Genomic DNA, 22,847 nt, shown 5'->3' with positions numbered 1-22,847 from the left:
AACAGAGGACGTACTTTCAGGCTTCATGCACGGGCATCTAGCAGTGTGGGAAAAGCAGAACTTTTGGGAAATGAGAAACATAAGTTAAACCTGCATTTTGCTTCTGTTTATTTAAGCCATTCAAGAAGGAGGGAGGATATGTCTCCTGGCCCACAGTTCTCATACTCAGGAACCCTCATATCTGGGAGCCCTGTCATGTCAGTTGCATGTTTAAAGGGCCTTTGTTCTAGAACCTTCTGCTGTACACACAGGAGTGCGTGCACACACAAACACACACACACTTGCCATTAGGAAAAGGGGGACTGGATTTTGAAGTGCAAAGATTTGACAATAAGTAAAAAGACAAAAGTACTGTATGTACCTCTGCAATACAAAGTCGTCAGGCTGTTCTGCCTGGTGCTGTTATGCAGCATGTGAATTGCCCGAGAGGGCGGGGGGCGGGCGATCCCTCTCCCACATCCCGGGAGTGGATTAAAGTCTCTCGGTGGGACTGAGGTCTAGGGTCCTTCCTTTCCAGCTGGGTCTGGGAGGAGTCAGGAGTGCACTGGATTTAGGATTCTGGGGTCTTCTCCCATCATTCCCTGTTCCACTGAGAGACAATTGTGTTCCCAGCAGGGGTCAGTAAAGCAGTAGGACCACTAGGGGTGGGTGGGGGAGGTGGCGACTGGAGGTGATCAAAGTCTACGCGGAGTGACCAGACATAGGCGAGGTCCTCCCCTGAATGGATCTGTGAGATTTACTCCTGGCTTGGGACTTCCAGGGCAGTCACCTGGACGAATTTCCAGCATTTAACCGCGGACAGACACAAGTCCTCCTGCCATTCGGGAAAACGTGAGTGAGCGGTCAGCTAAGCCTGGGTTCAGAGGTGAGAGGATGTTATCTGCAAACACCCATCTTTGCAGTGAGCAAACAGACGCATTTGGCTTGAGGCAGAGGGCCTGGCCCTAGGAGACAAAAAGACCCCCTACCAAACAGCATTTTTCTCTAAATGCCCCTTGAATTGAGACACAGTTGCCCGGTCTCCTGCGGTCTATTCTCTGTGAGGAATGTCTTCCTCAGCTCCACAGGCCGGCCTCACCAATTGTCTTGGGATTAACCCTTGGCCATCCCGATCTTGCTCTCTCTTCTCTGTGTCTTCCTTCCAGCCCCCATGTCACCTTTTGAGTGTCAAGGCATCTTCCATTGGCCACGAAATGGCAGAGAAGTCATCCATCTGCAGAAGCCTCCTGTGTGCACCGTGGAATCACTGTGTCTGTACGGGCACGATTGCTTTAAGAAAACAGCCCTGCTTCTTCACAAACTCTAGTCATTTCACTTGGAATCTGTCCATCAAGAAATTAGGTCTGCAGAGTCCAAAGCAAGCTCCCTAGAGCTTTACAAACAAGCTGGCCGGCAAGGCAGCGCCTCCTACGGTGTCTCTGTGGAGCGCTGAGATCTGTGACCCCTTTGCCACATGGGGTGTGCGCTCAGACTGGGCTATGAACATATCAGCCTCTCTCCACCCGCACTTAGGGACAGAAGGTGTGGAGACTCCAGGAACTTCATGAACTATTTGCTGTGGTCTTCTGTCCCGGGATAGTCCGGGTCTCACTCCCAGCTCTCCAGAGCTTAACCCTCCCTCTCAGGGGAATGTTTGAAACCTACGAAGAATTCTCAGGAATTCGAGGTAGAAGGTGGCAGAGAGACTTCTGTTCCTGGGGGCCGAGCTGTTCTGCTGATACCGTCCTCTTGGCGTCTGCCCTAGTGGGGACCCTTGGTTTTAACTTGAAGTTCCTGGACTGGGTCTGACCTTGGCATGTGCGCCTGAGTGATGGACTTGGTATTTACACCAGCCACGCTGATAAGTGCACATGTGTTTTTAATGTTTTGGCTTTCCACACCACAAACACGCAGATGTGCTGTCGCCTGGGCCAGGACTTGAGTAGGGTCTTTCTATTTAAATAAATATATATATATATATATATATATTTTAAAAAGTGTCCTCCCAGAGCTAAAACCATCATTGCTAGCAGCTCTTCCCGCCGCCACACCGGGCAAAGTGCACCCACTGCCCCAGTGTTGAGGGCCACCATGGGCGGCCCCACCTGGAGAGGTGCTGCTCACAGCAAACAGCTTCAACTGCGCCTTCGCCTCGCCTTCCAGGGAGCCCAGCCAGGCCCACTGGGGATTAACAAGCAGACCTCCCTCGCTTCAGCCTTCCTGACCCCCAGTTAGTTGGGAAACGACCTGTCTGCACCGCAGCTAGAGAACCGAGGAGAGGAGCTTTTAGTCTAAAGGGCTGTTGGTTGAAATTAGGAAGCAGTGTAAAGAAAAAGAAAAAAAAAAAGTTTGGGAGGCCAAGGCAGGAGCATCACCTGAGGTCAGGAGTTCGAGACCAGCCTGGCTAACATGGTGAAACCCCGTCTCTACTAAAAATACAAAAAATTAGCGGGGGCGTGGTGGCACGCGGCTGTAATCCGAGCTACTCGGGAGGCTGAGACAGGAGAATCGCTTGAACCCGGGAGGCGGAGGTTGCAGTGAGCGGAGATAGCGCCATTGCACTCCAGCTTAGGCAACAAGAGCGAAACTCTGTCTCAAAAAAAAAAAAAAAGTCTTCATAATTTCATGGGTTTGCAAGTGTGATCCAGGCTCCCCGCTTCCCTGCAAGCCAATACGAATTAATTACAGCGTCCGCCCTGGTCTCTTTCCATCCCACGCAGCGACCCATTCCCCCTCTTTTTTTCCCCTTGTCTCTTTCCTCCTCCCCCTTTTATTTATGTATTTTTGGTTTTGTTTTTTAAGGGGTGTTGAGCCGCGTCTGGTTCTAGTAAACCGAACCCGCTCGCGAGGGAGGCGATTGGCTCCCGCGCCGGTGACGGACGTGGTAACGAGTGCGGCTCGCCCCGCCGGGAGCTGATTGGCTGCGCGGGGCGGCTTCGAGGGCTCGGCCGTAGGAGCCCCGCGCACTCCAGCCCTGCAGCCTCTGGAGTCGGTGCCGCGCGCTCGCAGCCCCGCGCCCTCCTGCTCGCCGCGCCTCCCGGAGCCGGGGCGCACCCAGCCCGCAGCGCCGCCTCCCCGCCCGCGCCGCCTCCGACCGCAGGCCGAGGGCCGCCACCGGCCGGGGGGGACCCGGCAGCAGCTTGCGGCCGCGGAGCGGGACAGCGCTGGGGACGGCGCCTTTTGTCCCCGGAGGTCCCTGGAAGTTTGCGGCGGGACGCGCGCGGGGAGGCGGCGGAGGCAGCCCCGACGTCGCGGAGAACAGGGCGCAGAGCCGGCATGGGCAGCGGGCGCAGCGTGGGGGGCCGCCGCGGGGCAGCCCCGGGCGTGCTGCTGGCGCTGGGCGCGGCGCTCCTGGCCGTGGGCTCGGCCAGCGAGTACGACTACGTGAGCTTCCAGTCGGACATCGGCCCGTATCAGAGCGGGCGCTTCTACACCAAGCCGCCGCAGTGCGTAGACATCCCCGCGGACCTGCGGCTGTGCCACAACGTGGGCTACAAGAAGATGGTGCTGCCCAACCTGCTGGAGCACGAGACCATGGCGGAGGTGAAGCAGCAGGCCAGCAGCTGGGTGCCCCTGCTCAACAAGAACTGCCACGCCGGCACCCAGGTCTTCCTCTGCTCGCTCTTCGCGCCAGTCTGCCTGGACCGGCCCATCTACCCGTGCCGCTGGCTCTGCGAGGCCGTGCGCGACTCGTGCGAGCCGGTCATGCAGTTCTTCGGCTTCTACTGGCCCGAGATGCTCAAGTGTGACAAGTTCCCCGAGGGGGACGTCTGCATCGCTATGACACCGCCCAATGCCACCGAAGCCTCCAAGCCCCAAGGTAAGGCTGCCCCCTCCCACGTGCGCTAGCCGCCCCCTCCACCCCCCGGCCGGGGCTGCAGGAGAACCCGCGTCACCCTACGCCTGCCCGCCGCTGGGTCCCGGTGTTGGGGACTGACGGCCCGAGGTTGCTCGCATGCTGTGCACGTGATGCCTAAGCGCGTCTGGTCTGTCCCAGGTATCGCTCAGCGCCCCTCGCGACCCAGGTGCACGGCGGGGCTGGCCCGGGAGCGGCGGCTCTGCGCCTCGGCCTCGCAGGGACTCGCTGTGGTCCCCGGAGCCGCTCTTCCTGGGATCCAGCTTCGTCTTTCCCATACCTGAAACAAAGCCTTGCGCTTTAAATAACAGGGGAGCTTCCCTCTCCTCTAGGAGAACTCCGAGTCCCTATCGAAGTTTTTAACCTCTGAGACGGGAGGAAAAAACAAAAACCCAAAGCGTAGAAAGTTCAGAAAGGCCGAGAGAATGCTTGGAGCAGCTTTTGTTTCTTTTCATAGGTTCGACAAAGATTTAAAAAATAAAACCAAGCCCTTTCCTTCACTGGTCATTCAGTCAAGTAGCCTTGGGATTGCTGCAGAACTGGCTGAGAAAGTTTAGGAACCGTGGGGACTTCTGTTTCTCCACCCCTTCCAGGTACCATCTCTGCCCTCGGAGGTCTGGGGGTGGAAAGTCTTTTCTCCCTCCCTCTAGCATACCCCCTGCTTTTCTCATTTACACAAATCCTCAGCTCATTAGAAAGATAAAAATGTAATTAGCTCATTGTTCATCTCCTCCCGGGGAGAGCGGCTCTGCAAATTGGAGACTTTCCTAACAGCCTGAGGGACCGGCCCGAGGTTCCTCTCAGAACCCCCTTATGTTTAAAGAGCAATTCTTGAGGGGGAAGAAAAAAAAATCCTGGGAAGTCAAATAAAATGAAATAAATATAAGTATAAAATATACACATCACAGGCCTGACTTCTATAGAAGTAAATTCAACCCAGAATTCTTTAGAAGCGAAGTTTAGGCTCTGTTGTGTGGAGAGGGTCAGGGATGGGGGAGCTGTACCCCAGCTGCGCTTAGCACAGACGCAGGCTTCCTGAGGGCTTTTTGAGGAGGGCCTTTAGGGTGGGGGAGAACGACTGCCTACACTTAGCTCACCTTAAAGTGTCTTTAACCTCTGTTATTGATGCTAAAAGAGGGACGTGCAGTCACCTGGCTTCTCAGAGTGAGGATTCGGGCAGGTTGGGGAAAGGGCTACCCCAAATTTTGGATGCTTTCGCTTATTCTAGGGAGGGTGGAGATGGGTCCACAGTGACTGACGTTGGATGGCTGGATGGGAACGGCACTGATTGCCCGCAGTGGCCAGGTCTGGGCACCGCTGCTCTCAGGGTCAACTCTGGTGGTGGGAGTGGAGTGAGGGTAGCGGATGCATCTGCACTTTGCGAGCGAGAACTGAGCAGTTACCTGGAGCAAACAAAGCGCCTTGTGTTCTGTTGGCGTGCACCCATCCCCTGCAGCCTGCGGGAATTTCCTTCTCCCCTTCCTCAGCCAGCAGGGATTAGCCCGGCCCTGCCCTGAGAGGCTGTGCCCAGCCCTGACCTGGAGTCCATTCCCAATGGCCACCGATGGTCTCTTTCTGGGACCGTCTGCAGACATGAGTGGACACCTTAGGGGGATCGACTGCGGAAAAGGTGCTGCAGTCCACAGGGAACATGGGGGCATTGGACGGGTTGCCTGCAGAAGAGAGGAAAGAGTCCCACACCCCAGCCCCCAAAAGGCTGTGATGAAATGGGGAAACCCCATAATCGCTGTCTTCCGGACACCTTTTGCCCCTTGGCTGCAGTTCCACTGGTCGGCGCCCTTCTCAAGCCTGGCTTGGAACCGTCCTCACTCTCCTCCACTCCTCCCAGCAACGCTCAGGTAGTCACCCTCCCAAGACAGGTCTTTGAGGAACAAAGAGAAAAGTGGGGAGAGGGCCGGTCGGGAGTGGGGTTTGGGACTGGTTTTCCCCTCAGGGTTTTGGTGGGAGGCTCTGCCCTGAGATGGCACACCACCCTCCCCAGGACGGCAATCCCTGGTGTAAGGGAGCCCTGCGTGATTTCCTGTGAGGTCCCTGTGGAGGGGAGGGTGGGGAGTGTGTGTGTGTGTAGGTGTGTAGAGGGCAGGTCAAGACAAACCAGACTACTGATCTCATAACCTTATGGTTTGTGGCTGTGGGGTAGTAACTGGTACTTTCCAATGAGAGTAAGTATGCATGCACTACTCTTTTATTTGTTTATTCTTTATGCTTTTATTCTTTAAAATTAAAATGCATTTTCAAAGCAGTGTCGTATCTTTGCATACTGGTTTCTGTTCACACACTTGGGCATATTCAGTTTTGGGGTATTGGCCAGCTCTCCGTGGTCATGGGTTATTAAGGAGAAACCTGATAATGAGAAATGACTTGACATTTTTCCCCTGCAAAGGCCGATACCCAAGCTATAGCAGCTCCTGTTAAGGAAGAGGCAATTGCTCTTTTTCTAGGGAAGTCATTTCTAAATTTGGCACTTCCATTAGAACTGTGAACTCCCAGGCTGATGCATTGTTGCTTCCCTCTCTGCCTGGTTTTACTGGTTGAAGTTGTATGAGCCAGCACATCGGGTTTGATTTTGTTGTTGCTTGGGCATGTTGTGCATTTAATCAGCCCACAGAGCCCTCTGTTCCCCAGAAAGCCTTCCTTAGGGCTCCCTTTTTGTCCCCCCAGGAACTGGCCAGGGAAGATTGTGGGAGTTGTGTGTGAGAGAGGGAAAGAGAGAAGAGAGAGAGAGAGAGACTGAGAAAGCACTTGTGCGTGTGTGGATTGATATATTACAAATATCACTTAATCCTGATTCAGCTGTTGGGCTGTCTCCTCCACACACCCTTAAATATTAATAAACACAAAACCTTTGCTTTTTTTGTTCATTTGCTTTAAACATTATTTTAAATACACCTGAAAACCGCGATTTGGTTCCACCTCTCAGAAGGATGCTGGGTGGATTTTTCCTGCAGAGGCAGCCTGTAGAGCCCCAAGATGCACCAGCGAGGCGCAGGTTAATACCACATCACACATTTCTCTTTCTCTCTCTGGATCAGGCTGCTCCAGAGTCAGCCGTTAGAAAAGCCGAGATAGGGGAAAGCTGTGGTAAAAACACACAGAGCCCACCCCAACGAGCTCCTGCCATTCTGAGAGGCACTGAAGTCCAAATTGACAGGACTGAGGAAAATGTCCCTGAGAAGTGCAGAGCCCTCCTTGGCCAGTTGGTTCAGGCGAACTTCAGGTGTCCAGAGGAGATAAAGTGAGTGTGTGGAGCGGGCAGAGATGTGCCCTTTATATTTGGATCACCCTGACTTCACTATTTGGTCAAGATTGTATTCACAGAACGTTGCAATGTGTGTTTGTGTAACTCCCACTTTTCCTTTTTCAAAATAACCTAAACAAGGAAAACCCAAAAGCACAGTTCACTCTCCTTGTGCAAGTAACCTGGTCCTTTCCATATTGTCACACTTCCTTTTCCCCACGTGGAAGCAAAAACCATAATGCAAAATTTGTGGTAAGCTGTCTCCTTTGTGAGAATTACCACCTCTAGAACCCAGTCTCAAGTTCTGGGTGCAAAGCAAATTTCCAGCATCTAGGCTAAGGACAGTCATGCCACTGCCTGCTGGGAGCGTGGTTCTTAACTGCACTGAGAATCTGGAAGGTGTTTGCTCCTGGGTGCAGAGTAAAGGTGGGAGAGGAATGTGTCAATAAAAACTAAGGATGGGGTCTCTGCTGGGCCCTGCAGGGACCCTGCTTGGAAATGGGGAGTGGTCTATGGGCCACCTGTGTCCTGAGGGCAGCCTTGAACTGGGGGTGCTCTGCAGGTCCCCTCTTCTCTTCCACTTAGGGAGCCTTTTCCTATTTCAATGTCTGAGCCATAGAGGGGGCTGATGGGGAGGGAGATGCTGCCACAGAAGTCATGGTGGAGGAGGGCGAAGAGCAGTGGGCTGCAAGCACACCAAGCCCCACCTGCTCTCCCCGAGTGCAGGGTCGGGGGTGACTTTCCTGTGCTCTTCAGCTCCAGCCTGGCTTGGCCTCCTGTGCTGTGCCCGGGGGTGGGGTGCCCCTAGAATGTGCTCGTGATGTTTTCCTAGACAGTCGATAAGCTCCAGGCTGCTTGATAGGTGAAGGTGATGACAATGATTATAAGCCACTTCAGGCCTTGGAGGAAAGGGCCGTCCCGCTCTCCCTCTGTCCTGGGAAGCGGGGGTCCTTTACCTCCCCTGGATCTTCTGACTTCAGCAGTATATTGGCTTGGAGGAGGCTTCTGCCCTGGCCTCAGACATCTCCTCCCAGGCAGTGGAGCTGCCTCCCAGTGTTATGCACGTCTGCCCCCACACACCTCCTCTTCAAAGCACTTCACAGTTGCCCAGGAAAGAGCCTCTGAAGGGCCCCTTCCTATCCAGCCCTGTCCTCCCATTTGGCAGCGCCTGTTAGTGCCCCACCCCGCCTGCCTGCCCTGGCCTCCTGCTGCGGTGGCCCTTTTGGAGAGGAGGTGTTCAGGGGCCGAGGGCTGGAGTTTGTGAGTCTGGCTGAGTTTCTTTCTCTCTTGGCTCCTGGAGACCTGGTCAGAGGGATCAGCAGGCTAGCTGGGAGTGTGGAAATGGGAAGGGGGCAGGAATCGGAGGATGGTATTGAAAGGAGAAGGGAGAGGATGGGAAACAAACACCGGGAAGAGATCTCTGTGGGTTTGTAAGCAAGCTTTTCCCAGCACTCACAGCGCCCCACAAGTCATCATTCACGTGACCTGCCCCCACCCAGCCTCAGGTCATGCTGGCTTAAATAACTGTGTCACATTTAGCAGCTCTGGGCCAAAATGTTTCGAGAAACCTGCGCCTGCTCTGGTTGTAGACCCTGGGCTCAAGGCTTCTTGTTTTCAATTCTCAGGTCCCCTTCAGATGTTCCAGAAGACCTTTAGCCACTTTCAACCTGGACCCAGGGCCGATCTCTTCCCCAGGGGCTGCTTCCTTCCTGCTCTGTAACTTACAGTTCCGTTTCTCCCTACTTCCTTTCCCAGGCACAACGGTGTGTCCTCCCTGTGACAACGAATTGAAATCCGAGGCCATCATTGAACATCTCTGCGCCAGCGAGTTTGGTAAGAAAGCGTTTCTAGCTGCCTCTGGAAGGTTTGGAACTTCCTGGTCTGTGTCCCTGCCGGACGGAGGCCCTGCTGGTGTATCTCATTGCAGCTTTCCACATTCTCTACCTCATTCCTCTCCAAATAGCTGCTTTTTTCAGACAGATGGGAGACTAGACAGGGTCCAGAACTGGCCAATTTTTATGAAGGCCATACTTTGCCCTACTTTGTGGGGGATCGCTGGACAGATTTTTGGGGATTTTCTCTAGGCATGCAGGGAGGCTGATTTGGGGACAGGTTGAGAGGAGCAGGGAAGGACAGCAGCTCCTTCTTGGAAGCTGCAGGAGGTACAAGTTGCCACCTGCTCCCGTGTCTGGTTGGGCCCGGTTTTTTCTGGACTGGCTCTTTTTTTTTTTTTTTTTTTTAAACGTCTACCCCTAGGTGTCAGCATGACTCTGTCCAGGATTTAAATGGCTGACCTCCGGGTGCCTTCCCAAGGAGGGGAGATTTCAGTGCTTAGGGGATTCAGCAGCGGGGGAGGGGGAGGGGGGTCCTCATTAGGTTCTGTCAGGCAAAGAAAATGGACATCCCCACAGTAGTGTGGTTTTTCTCTCTCCTTCCCAAGTCACTCTCCATCGAAAGAGAATTCTGAACCAGCACTCGCAGCTCCAGGAGGAGGAGGAGCTGGTGGGGGCCAGGGGGAGGTGGGGGAGATGGCAGGGACCTTGGGGCCTTTCAGGGATGGTCTGTTATAGTCTGACCTGCAGAAGACCTGAATTCACCACACCCTGAGAGTCTCTCCTCTGAGAAAAGTAAATGTAAACGGCACCCCTTTGGAGGGCTAGCTCCCTCTCTCTCACCTCTATCTGACATGGATGCAGAGAAGTGGCTCCAGCCAAGCCACACTTTCAGAAGGATCAGCGTGATGCTGAACAATGTGTTTCTCATAATTCCTGCCTTGTGTCCCTGAGATCGGATTTCTTACAGAATTCTTATCTGGAAAACTGTAAAGATAGGTGATGTGAGTCCATTCGGAGGCATCCCAGTCCATGTTTTCATTAATCGAACATGGTAAAGTACACGGAAGGGTCTTGTTCCTGCAAAGAGCCCTGTCAAAGTAAGCTGCACACAAGTGGGAGGACACATGCAAGTCGGAGGGCATCATGCCTCACGACAGGGTCATTCTCAGGGTATTGCAATTGTGGATGAAGATGGAAGCTGGATGTAGATGGCCACCAGAGCTAAACTGGAGAGGGCGTATCCTATTTCCATGCATGGGGAAGATTGATGCAGCAGTGTGAGCTACTTGTCTGTTTCTGCATTAACTCAAATTTGTCAGTGAGGATTCCCTGTATACCTAGTGCTTTCTGAGTTCTATAGGTGCAGATTGAGGGTGGAACTCTTCCTGTAAATAAATGTAGTACATGAGTATTATTTTTTAAAAAAGAAGTTGGAGGATTCAGACCCTTTGCCACATAGGCTGAAGAGGCAAGCCTTGGGAAAGAATTTGAATCTGGCAAGGTTGACCTTAAGGTTCAGGGCAGGGGTCTAGAGGGCACTCAGGTAACTCATCTGGGATGGACATCTTCTTCCCATGGCAGCAGGCACCTGCCAAATCAGTCAGCGTTCTGTACACAGAAGAGGACGGAGGATCTCATGTCGATAGCCAATCAGGGTTTGTGGAATCTGAGTGATTAGCTGTTTGGGATTGGATTCCTTTAGCCCTGACAATATTTTCTTCTTGGGTTCACAGAACTTTTGGGTTCCTCCTGGACCTCAGAGGTCATCTTATCCAGTCCTCTTATTTGATAAAGATGGAATTTGACTTTCCCAACTGGAGTCCTTTTACACTCTGCCACCTGCCCTCCTCACTTAAGAGTCGACGCACAGCCGCTGGCCTCCGCCACGGAGGCGCTGACCTCCTTAGTGTGCGTATGGCGTATGGCAGGCTTCTTTGAGCTGGTTGCAGGAGAAACCTTTTTGTTTTTTTGTCTGTAATGTTCTCATAAAACAATATATAGGGATTTTTTTCTCTCTCTCTCTCTGCAGGGGCTGAGCTTAGCTCTGCCCTTCTTAGCACCTCAGAGAATGCAGCCTTGTCGAGAAACGTGTTTCCTAGCTCAGCTCACTTCAAGTAAGTGAGGCAGTCAGCCACACTGATGGGATTCAGTTAGGAAACAAAGAAATTGAACAATGCAAGCTGACACACAGCAGAGAAGAAAGAGAATGCTTGACTCCCTCCTCCAGGGATCAAACTTTGCATTAAGTGGCCCTGACATCCCCAGTGGGAAGACATCAGGTTGCTAGAAGGCTCTCTGTGAGCTCCGGGAACAAGGGGTGCATTTCCCTGGGTAAGCAGCACCCTCGTCCCCCTGCCACTGCATCTGTGGTCTCCAGCAGCCCCTGTGGAGCTGGGCATGTCTGACCCCTGACCTTCTTGGCATGCAGTGCGCTTTAACCCCTTGGCAGATCTGCTTAGTCACTCGTGTCTCCAGCCCTGCACTGTACCCCCTCAGTTCAGGGCACATATTTTCCCCAACAGGAAAAAAAACATGAGCAGAAAAGCTTGTGTGCTGATGCTCAGGAATGCAGCTCATCAGCCTGGATCAAGCAGCAGATGTGGGAGCCAAGACTTAGACGGGCAAAGTCACCGCATTGAACATGGCGACCAGCCTGCCTGCCGGCTTCCATCAGCTTGCAGGGCTCTGCTTTTTGTTCTCTCTCTGCTTTTCCTGCTCTGTGACAACAGGGTGCCACTCTTGCCTCTTAAATAGCCCAATATAGTATTTGCAAGCCGCCACACTAATCATCCTGCTGTTAACAGCTCAGCACCCACAGCCGTCTTCCCTTTGGGTTGGTTTATCCCAGGGATATGAGGATCTGATTTATTTATAATTGTGGTGAGGTTAATTCCTGCCTCTGGCCACTTTCTCTAGCTTCTTCTGTAGTATCTGTAAACACCCGTAAGCTTTTCTGGGGGAAATTTGCATGGTGATATACTTCTGCTAGGAGAGTTCAGAGCTTCCACTTGTACTGCTTTCTTCAGTGTTTTGAGCTTGAGAGTTCAGGTGGCAATTTCTTCAGCCCAGTATTTTCTCTCTATGGAAAGGATTTCTTTGCCTCTAGAAACTTTCCTTTTTTCCATTTATATATTTCCTCATAAAGAGAAAAGCTGTACTATGCAACACTAAGGTTAGTCAAATAGGAAGGAAAAGAACATCAGCTTTCACAGTTAGCATTAGGGAGTATTTCCTAGTAGAAAGATTTTCAGTTTCCTGCACGTCCGTACCTCCACTAATCTGTTCTCACTCTGCCTCCAACTTCTTTCAAGGTGTCTTGACTGTGCTGCTGTTTGGGGGACAGTGTTTTACTCTGATGGGCAGTTTGAGTTCTTGCAGAAAGTAGGCTCAGCCTTTCCAAACTAAACCTTGGGTTTCCTCCCAAAGTTGAAGCAAACTGGCTGCTAGCACAGTCACTGCAGCACCTGCAGGCTGCCTGAGAGCAGGCTCTCTATCTGATGCCATGTTTTACCTGGTGGGAGATGCCTGTTAATTGTGAGACACACTGTTCAGTTTGCACTACTGACAAAACAAAAAACAAAAAACAAAAAAACCATACTTCTTGCAGAAATGTGCAGAAAATCTGTATCTTGGAATGAGTAAAGTAAGGCCTATTTGCACTCAAATAGTCCCTGGCACAGTGTCTTATACATGGTAGGCATAAAATGAAAGTTTGTCAGCTGAGTGTATGAATGACAGGGGATGCGGGACGTGGATGTTGGAATTTTTTTTTTTTTTTTTTTTGAGACTGAGTCTCGCTCGACCCGTGCTGGAGCACAGTGGCATGATCTCAGCTCAAGTGATTCTTCTGCCTCAGCCTCCCAAGTAGCTGGGACTACAGGTGCCCACCACCACACCTGGCTATTTTTTGTATTTTTAGTAGAGATGAGGTTTCACCATGTTGGCCAGGCTGGTCTTGAACTCCTGACCTCAAGTGATCCCCCTACCTTGGCCTCCCAAAATGCTGGGATTACAGGCATGATGGACTTCTTTTTTTTTTTTTTTTTTTTTTTTTTTTTTTTTTTTTAAAAAGGAGAAGGCTCTTTTCAAGGTGGATGTTGGCAACTTGTGTATCAAGTTCAAGGAAAACTACATGCTCTGTTTTGGGTGACTGAGCATATACATGTATACATGTTTAAAAGAAGCCCCAACATCCAGAATCTCATTCAGTCAAAGTAAAATTAGACATGGAAGGAATTGTTACCCTGGGGGTGGAATTGATAGGTGGAAAACAACTGGGTCTTATTGTTACTGAAGATACATATCCTATCCACAGATCTGCACAAAATGGAGCTAATTGTTAGGATGTTTTATGTGCATAAAAACCTGAGATTGGCCCATTGCTCAGTGCACTAGAGGCGTGAGTCCCAGCTGAGAGCCTGTGTCTCTTTCTGAGCAGCCTTCTTGTGCATGGGAAGTGGAGGGTAGGGGGTGGGTAGGCAGTGAAGAGATGGAGGCCGAGCCAGTGTTTGTCCTTTTGCATCTGGCTTATGTTGTTATGCATCATGTCCTCATCTTTGGATATGACTATAAACTCTCATAAGAAGGGGAGTGGAGAGAAGGGGAGTTTAACTGGGCAGCCAATTAAACATGGTGAACATGGAGAAATAAGTTCACCCTTATTTTCTGAAGCTTTTCTGGAGGTAGGTAGAGAAAGAGGGAGAAGGGATGAGTGGGATGAGGGGGCTGTTCACAGCTCATGCGAACTGCCCGTTTCTTTGGGTGCTGCGTTGCTCACCTGTACCACTTAAAATTTTTTAAAGGGATACAAAATAGTTGCACATATTTATGGGGTATGTTTGATATTTTGATAAAAGCATCCAATGTGTAATGATCAAACCTGGGTAATTGGGGCTGGGCATCTGCTGTCTCACATCTGTAATCTCAGTGCTTTGGAAGGGTGAGGCAGGAGGATGGCTTGAGGTCAGGAGTTTGAGACCAGCCTCAAGACCCCAGGCAACATAGTGAAACCCCATCCCCATTAAAAATTAAATATTAACTGGGCATGGTGGCATGCGCCTGTAGTCCCAGCTACGTGGGAGGCTGCGGTGGGAGGATTGCTTGAACCCAGGAATTTGAGGCTACAGTGGGCCATGATCACACCATTGTACTCCAGCCTCGGCAACAGAGCAAGACTCTGTCTCAAAAAAAAAAAAAATTGAGTAATTGGGATATCTACCACCTGAAACACTGATCTTTGTGTTGGAAATGTTCCAAATCTACTCTTCCAGTTAATTTGAAATATACAATAAATTATTGTTAACTATAATTGCCTAGCTGTGCTGCTGAAGACTGTATCTTATTCCTTAAAAATACGGAACACGTCATGAACTCACGTGTTATCCTTGCACGGTGGCCATGTGAATCTTCTCTGTGTTGTTCCAGTTTTACCATGTGTGCTACTGAAGTAAGCCCCTGTACCACTTTGCCATTGTAAAGCTGTGTTGAGTTGGATAGGACCTCAAAGATCAGCCAGTCCGTGCCCTCACGTTATTGACTGAAGGAAATAAGACAAAAAAATAAAGGAGTTAGGCATTCAGTGACCCAAGAGCACTCTACCTGGATCCCTGTTACTGCCCAGCAGCACTTCCCTGGCATCCAGGCCAGATTGCACACCCCTGCTCCTTCCCATCCTCTCACACCCATCATGCAGGACGGTAGTTGAGGAGCTTCCTGGGCAGGGGCATCAGGTGCTCCTTTACCTTTAGGGTTTGTAGAATTTAAATGGACGGATGTCTGTGCCCAGCACACAGAAGGAGCTCAGCAATCATTGGCTCCCTTCTTGGTGGGAAAGCTGGCAGTGTAGCAGAATGGAAAGAACACAGGCTCTGGGCCAGACAGACTTGGATTAAATCCCTACCCTATAGGCTAAGCAACCACCAGAAAGTCTCTTAACCTCCCTGAGCCTTGCTCCTCATCAGCAAACTATGGATGAGAATTCCTACATGACTGTGTTGGGAGAATTGGATTTAATCAAGTGTGGACAGTTCCTGGAATATGGTGGCTATTCAATCTGTAATAATTATTATGTCTTCTTATTGGAAAAAATTGTTTTAGGATGACATTCGCCTAGGAAGGAAAGTTCTAGCACTAATGAAATCAGCTTGTTGGGGGGAAAGTTTTTTAGGGAGAAGAATGGAATATGCTAGTTAATTCTCTGGTTAACGGAGGATTAAACTGAAGAAGTCTTTTAAAAAAACCCATTTGGAAGACCTTTAAAAGCTTTAGGCTGCTGGGCACGGTGGCTTACACCTGTAATCCCAGCACTTTGGGAGGCTGAGGTGGGTGGATCACCTGAGGTCAGAAGTTCAAGACCAGCCTGGCCAAAATGGCGAAACCCTATCTCTACTAAAAATACAAAAATTAGCCGGGCGTGGTGGCAGGCTCCTGTAATCCCAGCTACTTCAGAGGCTGAGGCAGGAGAATCACTTGAACCTAGAGGCCAAGGTTGCAGTGAGCTGAGATTGCGCTGCTGCACTCCAGCCTGGGTGATAGAGCGAAACTCCGTCTCAAAAACAAAACAAAACCCACAAAGAGAACTGCTTTATGCAGCTTCAAGGTGCTGTAATTCACAATAACAATAACAAACAACTCCCCCTCAGAAAGCCAAACCCTAACTAGAAGTTAGGAGATCTGGGTTTCAGTGAGATGACATCCTTATGTCAGTGTAAACCTGGAAGCCTCCAGGCAGTGATGAGGGCTGAATGTGGGAGCGGTGACTGCCTGGTGTTCCAGGATAGGACCACTGAAGTTTTCATTTGTGTGTTTTTTAGAAACACTCTACCTAACATGTTCTTCTTCTAATTTAGCAGGGCCTGTGTTTGAGGGACTTCAGAGCCCCTTTGTGCTGTTTTACTTCACTTTGTCCTCCGTTTATCTCCAGAGAGATCTCTGGGGCACTTTTCCGTTCCCCTACCCCAACCCCAACACCTGCCTTGTGATATTCACTTCCTTTAACCAAAAATAGGCTATTCATTATAATGCGAATGAGCGTTTAAATATTGGTAAGTTTCATCCAGTTTTGCAGAAATGTGCTGGAAGCCCCAATCCGGTTTTTTTTTTTTTTTTTTTTTTCAGAAGAACAAATGGCCAAAGAAATGTCAGACCATTGCCCTGTCCCGACCTTAGGGCGGCCAATTAAATATGCCTTCACTTTGGAAGGCTTCTCAAAGGCCTATAGATTGTGCTTGAAATCTTTGTTTAGTCTTTCAGGAACACTGTCACACGGATGATTTATCAAAGAAAGTTGTTTATCTGGCAGTAAAATAAACTCCGGGCCTGTCAGACTAAGATTTCCCGTGAATTTTTACCAAGGTAAACACTACTAACTGGCAGGTTGCAAACTCCGTGTGAAAGCCAGACACATACAATACATATTTGAACTACAGCTTTGCTGTATGGGGTCTGGCCTGCCGCTAGTGCTTGTCACTCCCACTGTGCCCAGAGGACCTGGCAGTGCAGTCTGTCTGGCTGGGTGACCAAGAAGAGGGACTTGCCCCATCATCAGTGTGTGCAGGAGGCACCCCTGTAGCGTGAGCCTCCCTGGGTTTGAGTGCCTCTTACTGCTGGCACCTGGGGACTTCCTAATTCAGAGGGGGCAGGCTCAGGACGGTTGCCCTCCACATCCCACAAATAGTTGGTGATGAGTTATGAGGAAAGTGAACCAGAAGCTGCCAGCTTAGGTTTCTTTGAAAATAGACATTTGTTGAACCACATTGGCAGGGGGCTGGACGTATTGATTGATTTGGGAGCTGGGGCCAGGTCATGGTGGTAGGGGGTGAAGTCGTCTTCTGGATTCTGCTGAGTGTTAATGACAGTGGCAAAAAAAAAATGCTGCAGATACTCCCCCAGTGTCTCTGGCTTTGCTAGTGGATGGCTGTGAGAGACCCATTTGGGAATTAGATAAGTCGAGTTCTGTGAGTGCCGCAGCGCATATTTAAGTGAGAGGGTGGATGGACACATGAATGGTGATGATGGGGACGAGATGAAATAAATCCTTCCAGGTCTTTCCAAGGAAGGTACCGTAGTGAATTTTTTTTTTTTTTTTTTTTTTTTTTTTTTTTTTTTTTTTTTTTTTTTGAGACAGCCTCTTGCTCTTGTCGCCGAGGCTGGTGTGCAGTGGTGTGATCTCGGCTCATTGCAACCTCTGCCTACTGGGTTCAAGCAATTTTTCTGCCTCAGCCTCCTGAGTACCTGGGATTACAGGTGCTCACCACCACGATCGGCTAATTTTTTTTTCTTTTTTTTGAGACGGAGTCTCTCTCTGTCGCCCAGGCTGGAGTGCAGTCGCGTGATCTCGGCTCACTGCAACCTCTGCCTCCTGGGTTCAAGCAGTTCTCCTGCCTCAGCCTCCTGAGTAGCTGGGATTACAGGCACACACCACCATGCCTGGATAATTTTTGTATTTTTAGTAGAGATGGGGGTTTCACCATGTTGGCCAGGCCGGTCTCGAACTCCTGACCTTGTGATCCACCCTCCTTGGCCTCCCAAAGTGCTGGGATTCCAGGCGTGAGCCACTGCACCGGCCTGTAGTGATTGTTGATAGTGGTTTTTTCAGGGAGACTGCTGGATTATAAACTGCTTGTTCCTACAGTCCCAGCCAGCTCCAGATGCTGGAGTTTCCATGTCACACTAGCCTTGGGGCTCTTCCTGCAGGGCTGAGTTTAAAGATGATTGTGGGTAGCTCCCATGGCTCATGCTGCACTCTGGGTCCTTCTCATCCCAACTTCTCAAAGGGGCAGGAGCAGGAACTGGGGACTCCTGAGAGAAGGTGACATTTGTGTCTGTGTGGGCTTTTGGGGTTGGGATCTCGGTGCATGTGCAGAGCTTCGATATACACATGTTTGAGTCTTGAATGTAAAAGGTGTTGATCTGTTAGGTTTGGGGGGCTGTAAGCATGAGAGCTGAGGCTATTTGACAGCTCTTAGGGATCGATGTGCGGGTAATAGATGCTTACTGGCTTGCAGCTATTTGGAGGCATAAAGGAGGTATTTTCTGTAGGGCAGGAATTAAGGGAAATCATTTACAAATTCTGAAAGGATGTCTGTGAGTTGTAAAGAGATGCCAAAATAGTACTTTGGCAGTGGGGAGAAAATGAGAAACCAGCTTCCCTAAATGATGTTCTTTCTCATTCAGGCAGGATTATGAGGGGGATTTTCTCTCTCTTGTTTTCTCTAGCCCTTCCATCAGCTTTCTCTGCAGGACATTTCCTTTTGGGACTACCTCAGATGTGTTCTCTTCTCTTTGTGAGCTCTTTGAAAATTATTTCACACCGGTGTCTTCCGCAACGGATGCATTCAGCTTTGGGGAATGGCTTATGGCTGAAGGAAATCCCCAACTATATGTCGGTGGCACCAGAGCTAGAAACGAGCCTGGATAAGCACTTTAAACCCTGAGAGCAGCTGGTGCCTGGAGAGCGCATTCCCTCCTGCTGTACTCCATAGGGCGGCTGTGCCAGCCCGCTGTGCTCACCTCTCAGGCTCATAGACAGCCTGGGCGCCTTCCACTTTTCCTTTGGTCTCAGTCCCATATGGAGGACCCTGTTCCTGCCCTCGACACACTTAAGAATCTGGTGGCCAAGTATGGTGGTTCGTGCCTGTAATCCCAGTGCTTTGGGAGGCTGAGGCAGGAAGATTGCTTGAGCCCAGGAGTTCAAGACCCTGTCTCTACAAAAAAAAAAAAAAAAAAAAAAGCCAGATGTGGTGGCACATTGTGGTCCCAGCTACTTGATGGGATGTGTGTTTGAGCCCGCGAGGTCGAGGCTGCACTCCAGCCTGGGTCTGAGACAGGGCGACACCTTGTCTCAAAACAGAAACAATAACAAAAACACCCCCCCCCCACAAAACCCCCAAGAATCTGGTGGGCGAGACAGGCCTTTGCCATGCTGTTTTGTCTCTGCTCTTTGGTAACTTACATGCCTTTGTGTGTAGTTCTAGCCCTCAGGCCTGAAGGAGGGAGAGGTCTTCGGTGGGGCCTGGAGAAATTCAGGGAAGTTGCCTGGAGAAGACGAGGATCTAACTGTCAGGCTGAAGATTAATGGAGAAAGTAGAGGAGGGCATTCCTGGTGTCAGGAGATGAGGGAAAGGGAGTAAAGACTCAAAACAAGTAGTAATTCTTCAGTTGATGAAATCTAAGCTGGTAAATAAATACAGAGGAGAATGTTGGTTTATCATTTGTCAGTTATAACAACTTGCTTCGCATTCTATGTTCTGCTTAGCCCTGGCCCGCAGCGTGAGGACTCAAAGGCTGGATCAAGGTATGGGAGGGGGAGCTGCTCCTTCCAATTCGCAGCTTTCTGTGTACCCAGCTCAAAGGGTGACGAGGTCCCAGCAAGGCTGTACCTGTTCTTGTGGTGCAGCAGTTGGAATGAATGGCCCATGTGTTTCAGGGGTCCCTCATGTGGTTGTGGCCATGGGCCTGAGTCAGATATGACACCCAGGGAGTGCATAGCTGCGAGGGGGAAGGAGTTCAGTCAGGTAAGTACTTGTTGTCAGCCCTGGGCAAGGAAGGTGCTGAGAAGTGCACAGCCAAGACTTGAGTCTTGAGAGCAGCCTTTCACCTCCACCTAACCCCTGCAGCCGCTGCTTCCACTCACAGGATGCAGGGCTGGCTAGAAGGAGTCCCGACCTTTGTTCTGAGATGTAGAGGCACTAAGAGCTGAGATGTCTGCACAGTGCCAAATGCCAGCCGGCACCCAGCCTCTCTGGTTACAGGGTCTTTACTCTTTTTTTTTTTTTTTTTGAGACGGAGTCTCGCTCTGTCGCCCAGGCTAGAGTGCAGTGGCGCAATCTCGGCTCACTGCAAGCTCCGCCTCCCGGGTTCACGCCATTCTCCTGCCTCAGCCTCTCCGAGTAGCTGGGACTACAGGCGCCCGCCACCACGCCCGGCTAATTTTTTGTATTTTTAGTAGAGACGGGGTTTCACTGTGGTCTCGATCTCCTGACCTCATGATCCGCCCGCCTTGGCCTCCCAAAGTGCTGGGATTACAAGCGTGAGCCACCGCGCCCGGCCAGGTCTTTACTCTTAACACACATTCATTTAAAAACAGGCTCATGATGTGTGTTTGTGCATGTGTTTTCTTTTGAAAATCTAACCACCTGCAGAAGGCGTGCACTCTTGCAGAGATAATTCAACAATCGTTGGGCTTTTACTGAGGCCTGCTTAGTCTATACCACATCTGTTGACTAGAATCAACATCCAGAGAGATTTTAGCTGTGTAGACAGAAGTGTTGATATCATTTCTTCCCAGGGCCTGGGAAGAGGGAATCTCCATAATTGTATTAGTTTGTTCTCACACTGCTATAAAGATACTACACAAGACTGGATACTTTATAAAGAAAAGAGGTTTAATTGACTCACAGGTCCACATGGCTGGGGAGACCTCAGGAAACTTACAGTCATGGCATAAGAGGAAGCAGGCACGTCTTACATGGTGGCAGGTGAGAGTGTGTGAAGGAAGTGAAGGGGGAAGATCCCCTTATAAAACCATCAGCTCTTGTGAGAACTCACTCACTATCATGAGAACATCATGGGGGAAACTGCCCCTATGATCCAGTCACCTCCCACCAGGTCTCTTCCTCAACACCTGGGGATTACAGTTCAAGGAGAGATTTGGGTGGGTACACAAAGCCTAACCATATCAATAATCAACGCCAAAAAGGGCTGCTATGGGGTCTTCGCTGCAAAGAATTCTGTAGCCGTCTCCTGCCTCCAAGTGCTCTGAACCCGAGTTAAGCCCTGGGTAAGGAAGGTGAAAACTCTGTTGGCCATAGATAGCTCTTACCCGCACACCTGAGTCCAGGAGCAGAAGTTTTTAGAGGTGTAATTCTGCCTGGGGTGTGTTGTTTTCGAAGTTGTGTTAAGAGTGAGAAGCCCTGCAGTGAGCCTCGGGCTGGCCAGATAGGAGCTGGTGGGTTTTGGAGGAGAGGGTGAGGGCGTCTGTATTGGGGGGCCCTTGGCCACACTAGGGTACCTCGCTGTCCCCACTCCTGGGGCCTGTTTGAGGCAGAAGCTTTGGGTTTGTCACAGGCTTCTCCAAGGTGCCTCTGTCCGTGCTCCAGTCCTGGATCACAGTGCCTTTGTGCTGCTCCTCATGGTGTTTCCTGCCTCGGGGAGGAAATGCCTGGATTAACCTAATTTCATGTTAATGTCAGAGACCCAGTCAAGGCTGACTGTGTGGTATGTGTGTTGGGCTCCACGCTGGTGAGTGTCCAGAAAATGGTCATGGGGTGTGATTGGGAAGTGGTTCTGCTCTACCATGCCTTACCATCTAGAGGACGTCAGGGGATGCAGAGATGCCCTTGATAGAGAAGAGCTGGGAGCCACGGGAGCATACAGAAGGGAGCTGCTCTCCAAGGAAATGGTCAAGGGGAGCTGCAGAGATGAGAGACCCTCTGCTATCCTCCATGGAGCTGGTAGGCATTTGTCTGGCAGCAAAGGTGGGCCTAGGAAGATAATCCCAGCGGAGATCAGACCAGGAGCTGTGACGCTGCATTGGGGAGTGGCGAATCTCTTTGTTGTTAGCTAGCTTATCAGGGTGTGGTGGTGAGTATCTAGAAATGATGACAAAACAGGCAAAAGCCAGCTTGTGCAGCAACCTGACTGCTTTCTTACAGGATGGAGATTTGGCCTTGTTGGTAACACAGAGACACTGGGGACCTATTTTAAAACATGACTGTCTCATATCTTTAAAGAAGACCTCAAAAAAGGCCGGTCGCGGTGACTCACGCCTGTAATCCCAGCACTTTGGGAGGCTGAGGTGGGCAGACCACGAGGTCCGGAGATGGAGACCATCCTGGCTAACATGGTGAAACCCCGTCTCCACTAAAACTATAAAAAAAAAAAAAAAAAATAGCGGGGCCTGGTGGCAGGCACCTGTAGTCCCAGCTACTCAGGAGGCTGAGGCAGGAGAATGGTGTGAACCTGGGAGGTGGAGCTTGCAGTGAGCTGAGATCGCGCCACTGCACTCCAGCTTGGGTGACAGAACGAGACTCCATCTCAAAAAGAAAAAAAAAAATGGGAGGAAGAGGAGGAGAAGAGGAAGACCTCATTAATCAAATAATGAAGTCCTAATGACAGAACTGCAGACATCAGTGGTGAGACGTTTTGGACAGGGAGTCTTTGAGTGAGGGTGGGAGGGAGGGAGGAGCCCTGGAGCTGCGTCCCTTATGAGAGGGCTCAGGGTGGTGACTGTTGGGTCTGGGCCTGCTCAGGGCCACCCACTTGAAGGAGCCCTCGGGAGGTGGCTGGTGAGGTCAGCGCAGCTGTCCTGGCCGCCAGGGAAGGGGCCATCTGCTGCGGTCAGTGCCCCCGGGACACTTGTGTTCTGCGTGTGCAGAGCAGGAGCCAGAGCCTGTAATCAACTTATACTTGGGTCACCGCAGAGCTGGCCATTACCAAGAGCAGTTGTCATTAGGATCCGTCATAAATGGCCCTGACTTTTCTCTCCAGACCTTGTTATTGACCAGGGGCAGCAGGAACAGTGCCTCCGGAGCCGGCCCCAAAGCATCGCACTGGGAATGGCATTTGTGAGGGCCTGCAGGGCTGGGTTAGCCCAGGTGTCTGGAGCTTCCCTGAAAGAGGGAGGCAGGAGAGGCTGCAGTGACAATAAGGGACAAGGGGAGGTGCGTGTGTGGTTTGTGTGTTTGTGCCTCTGTGCACGTGGGGTTATATCTGTGAGATCTGGGTGTCTGTCGATGCCTATGTGTAGTTAGGGGATACAAGGGGCCACCTGCTGTGCACACATGTGTGTTTGTGTCTGTGTTTGCCTGTGTATGGGTCAGTCTGTGAGATGTGGGTGTAGACAGATGTGGGTAGTGTGTGGTGTGATGAGCTGTGTACATGTGCCCTCCTGCGTGTCTGTCTGTGTGTGCATAGCACA

At 50.8% G+C, this 22,847-nt stretch overlaps 1 protein-coding gene and 1 non-coding gene across 2 annotated transcripts in view; one reads left to right on the top strand and one right to left on the bottom strand.

Moving 5' to 3' along the window:
- The first annotated feature begins 2,946 nt into the window (after window positions 1-2,946).
- Window positions 2,947-22,847, top strand: part of SFRP1 (secreted frizzled related protein 1) — a 47,816-nt gene continuing 27,915 nt past the window's right edge. Inside the window, exons 1-2 of the mRNA XM_003269619.4 lie at window positions 2,947-3,799; window positions 8,850-8,927. Of these exons, the coding sequence (XP_003269667.1) occupies window positions 3,256-3,799; window positions 8,850-8,927 (622 nt within the window). The 5' untranslated portion in view covers window positions 2,947-3,255. The remainder of the gene's footprint in view (window positions 3,800-8,849; window positions 8,928-22,847) is intronic.
- Window positions 14,277-14,383, bottom strand: LOC115836450. Its single transcript, XR_004031533.1, has one exon. It is a non-coding gene; the product is annotated as a U6 spliceosomal RNA (small nuclear RNA).

Source organism: Nomascus leucogenys, chromosome 8, assembly GCF_006542625.1.
Source record: "Nomascus leucogenys isolate Asia chromosome 8, Asia_NLE_v1, whole genome shotgun sequence".
NCBI lineage: Eukaryota > Metazoa > Chordata > Mammalia > Primates > Hylobatidae > Nomascus > Nomascus leucogenys.
This window is presented reverse-complemented; position numbering and strand designations above follow the sequence as displayed.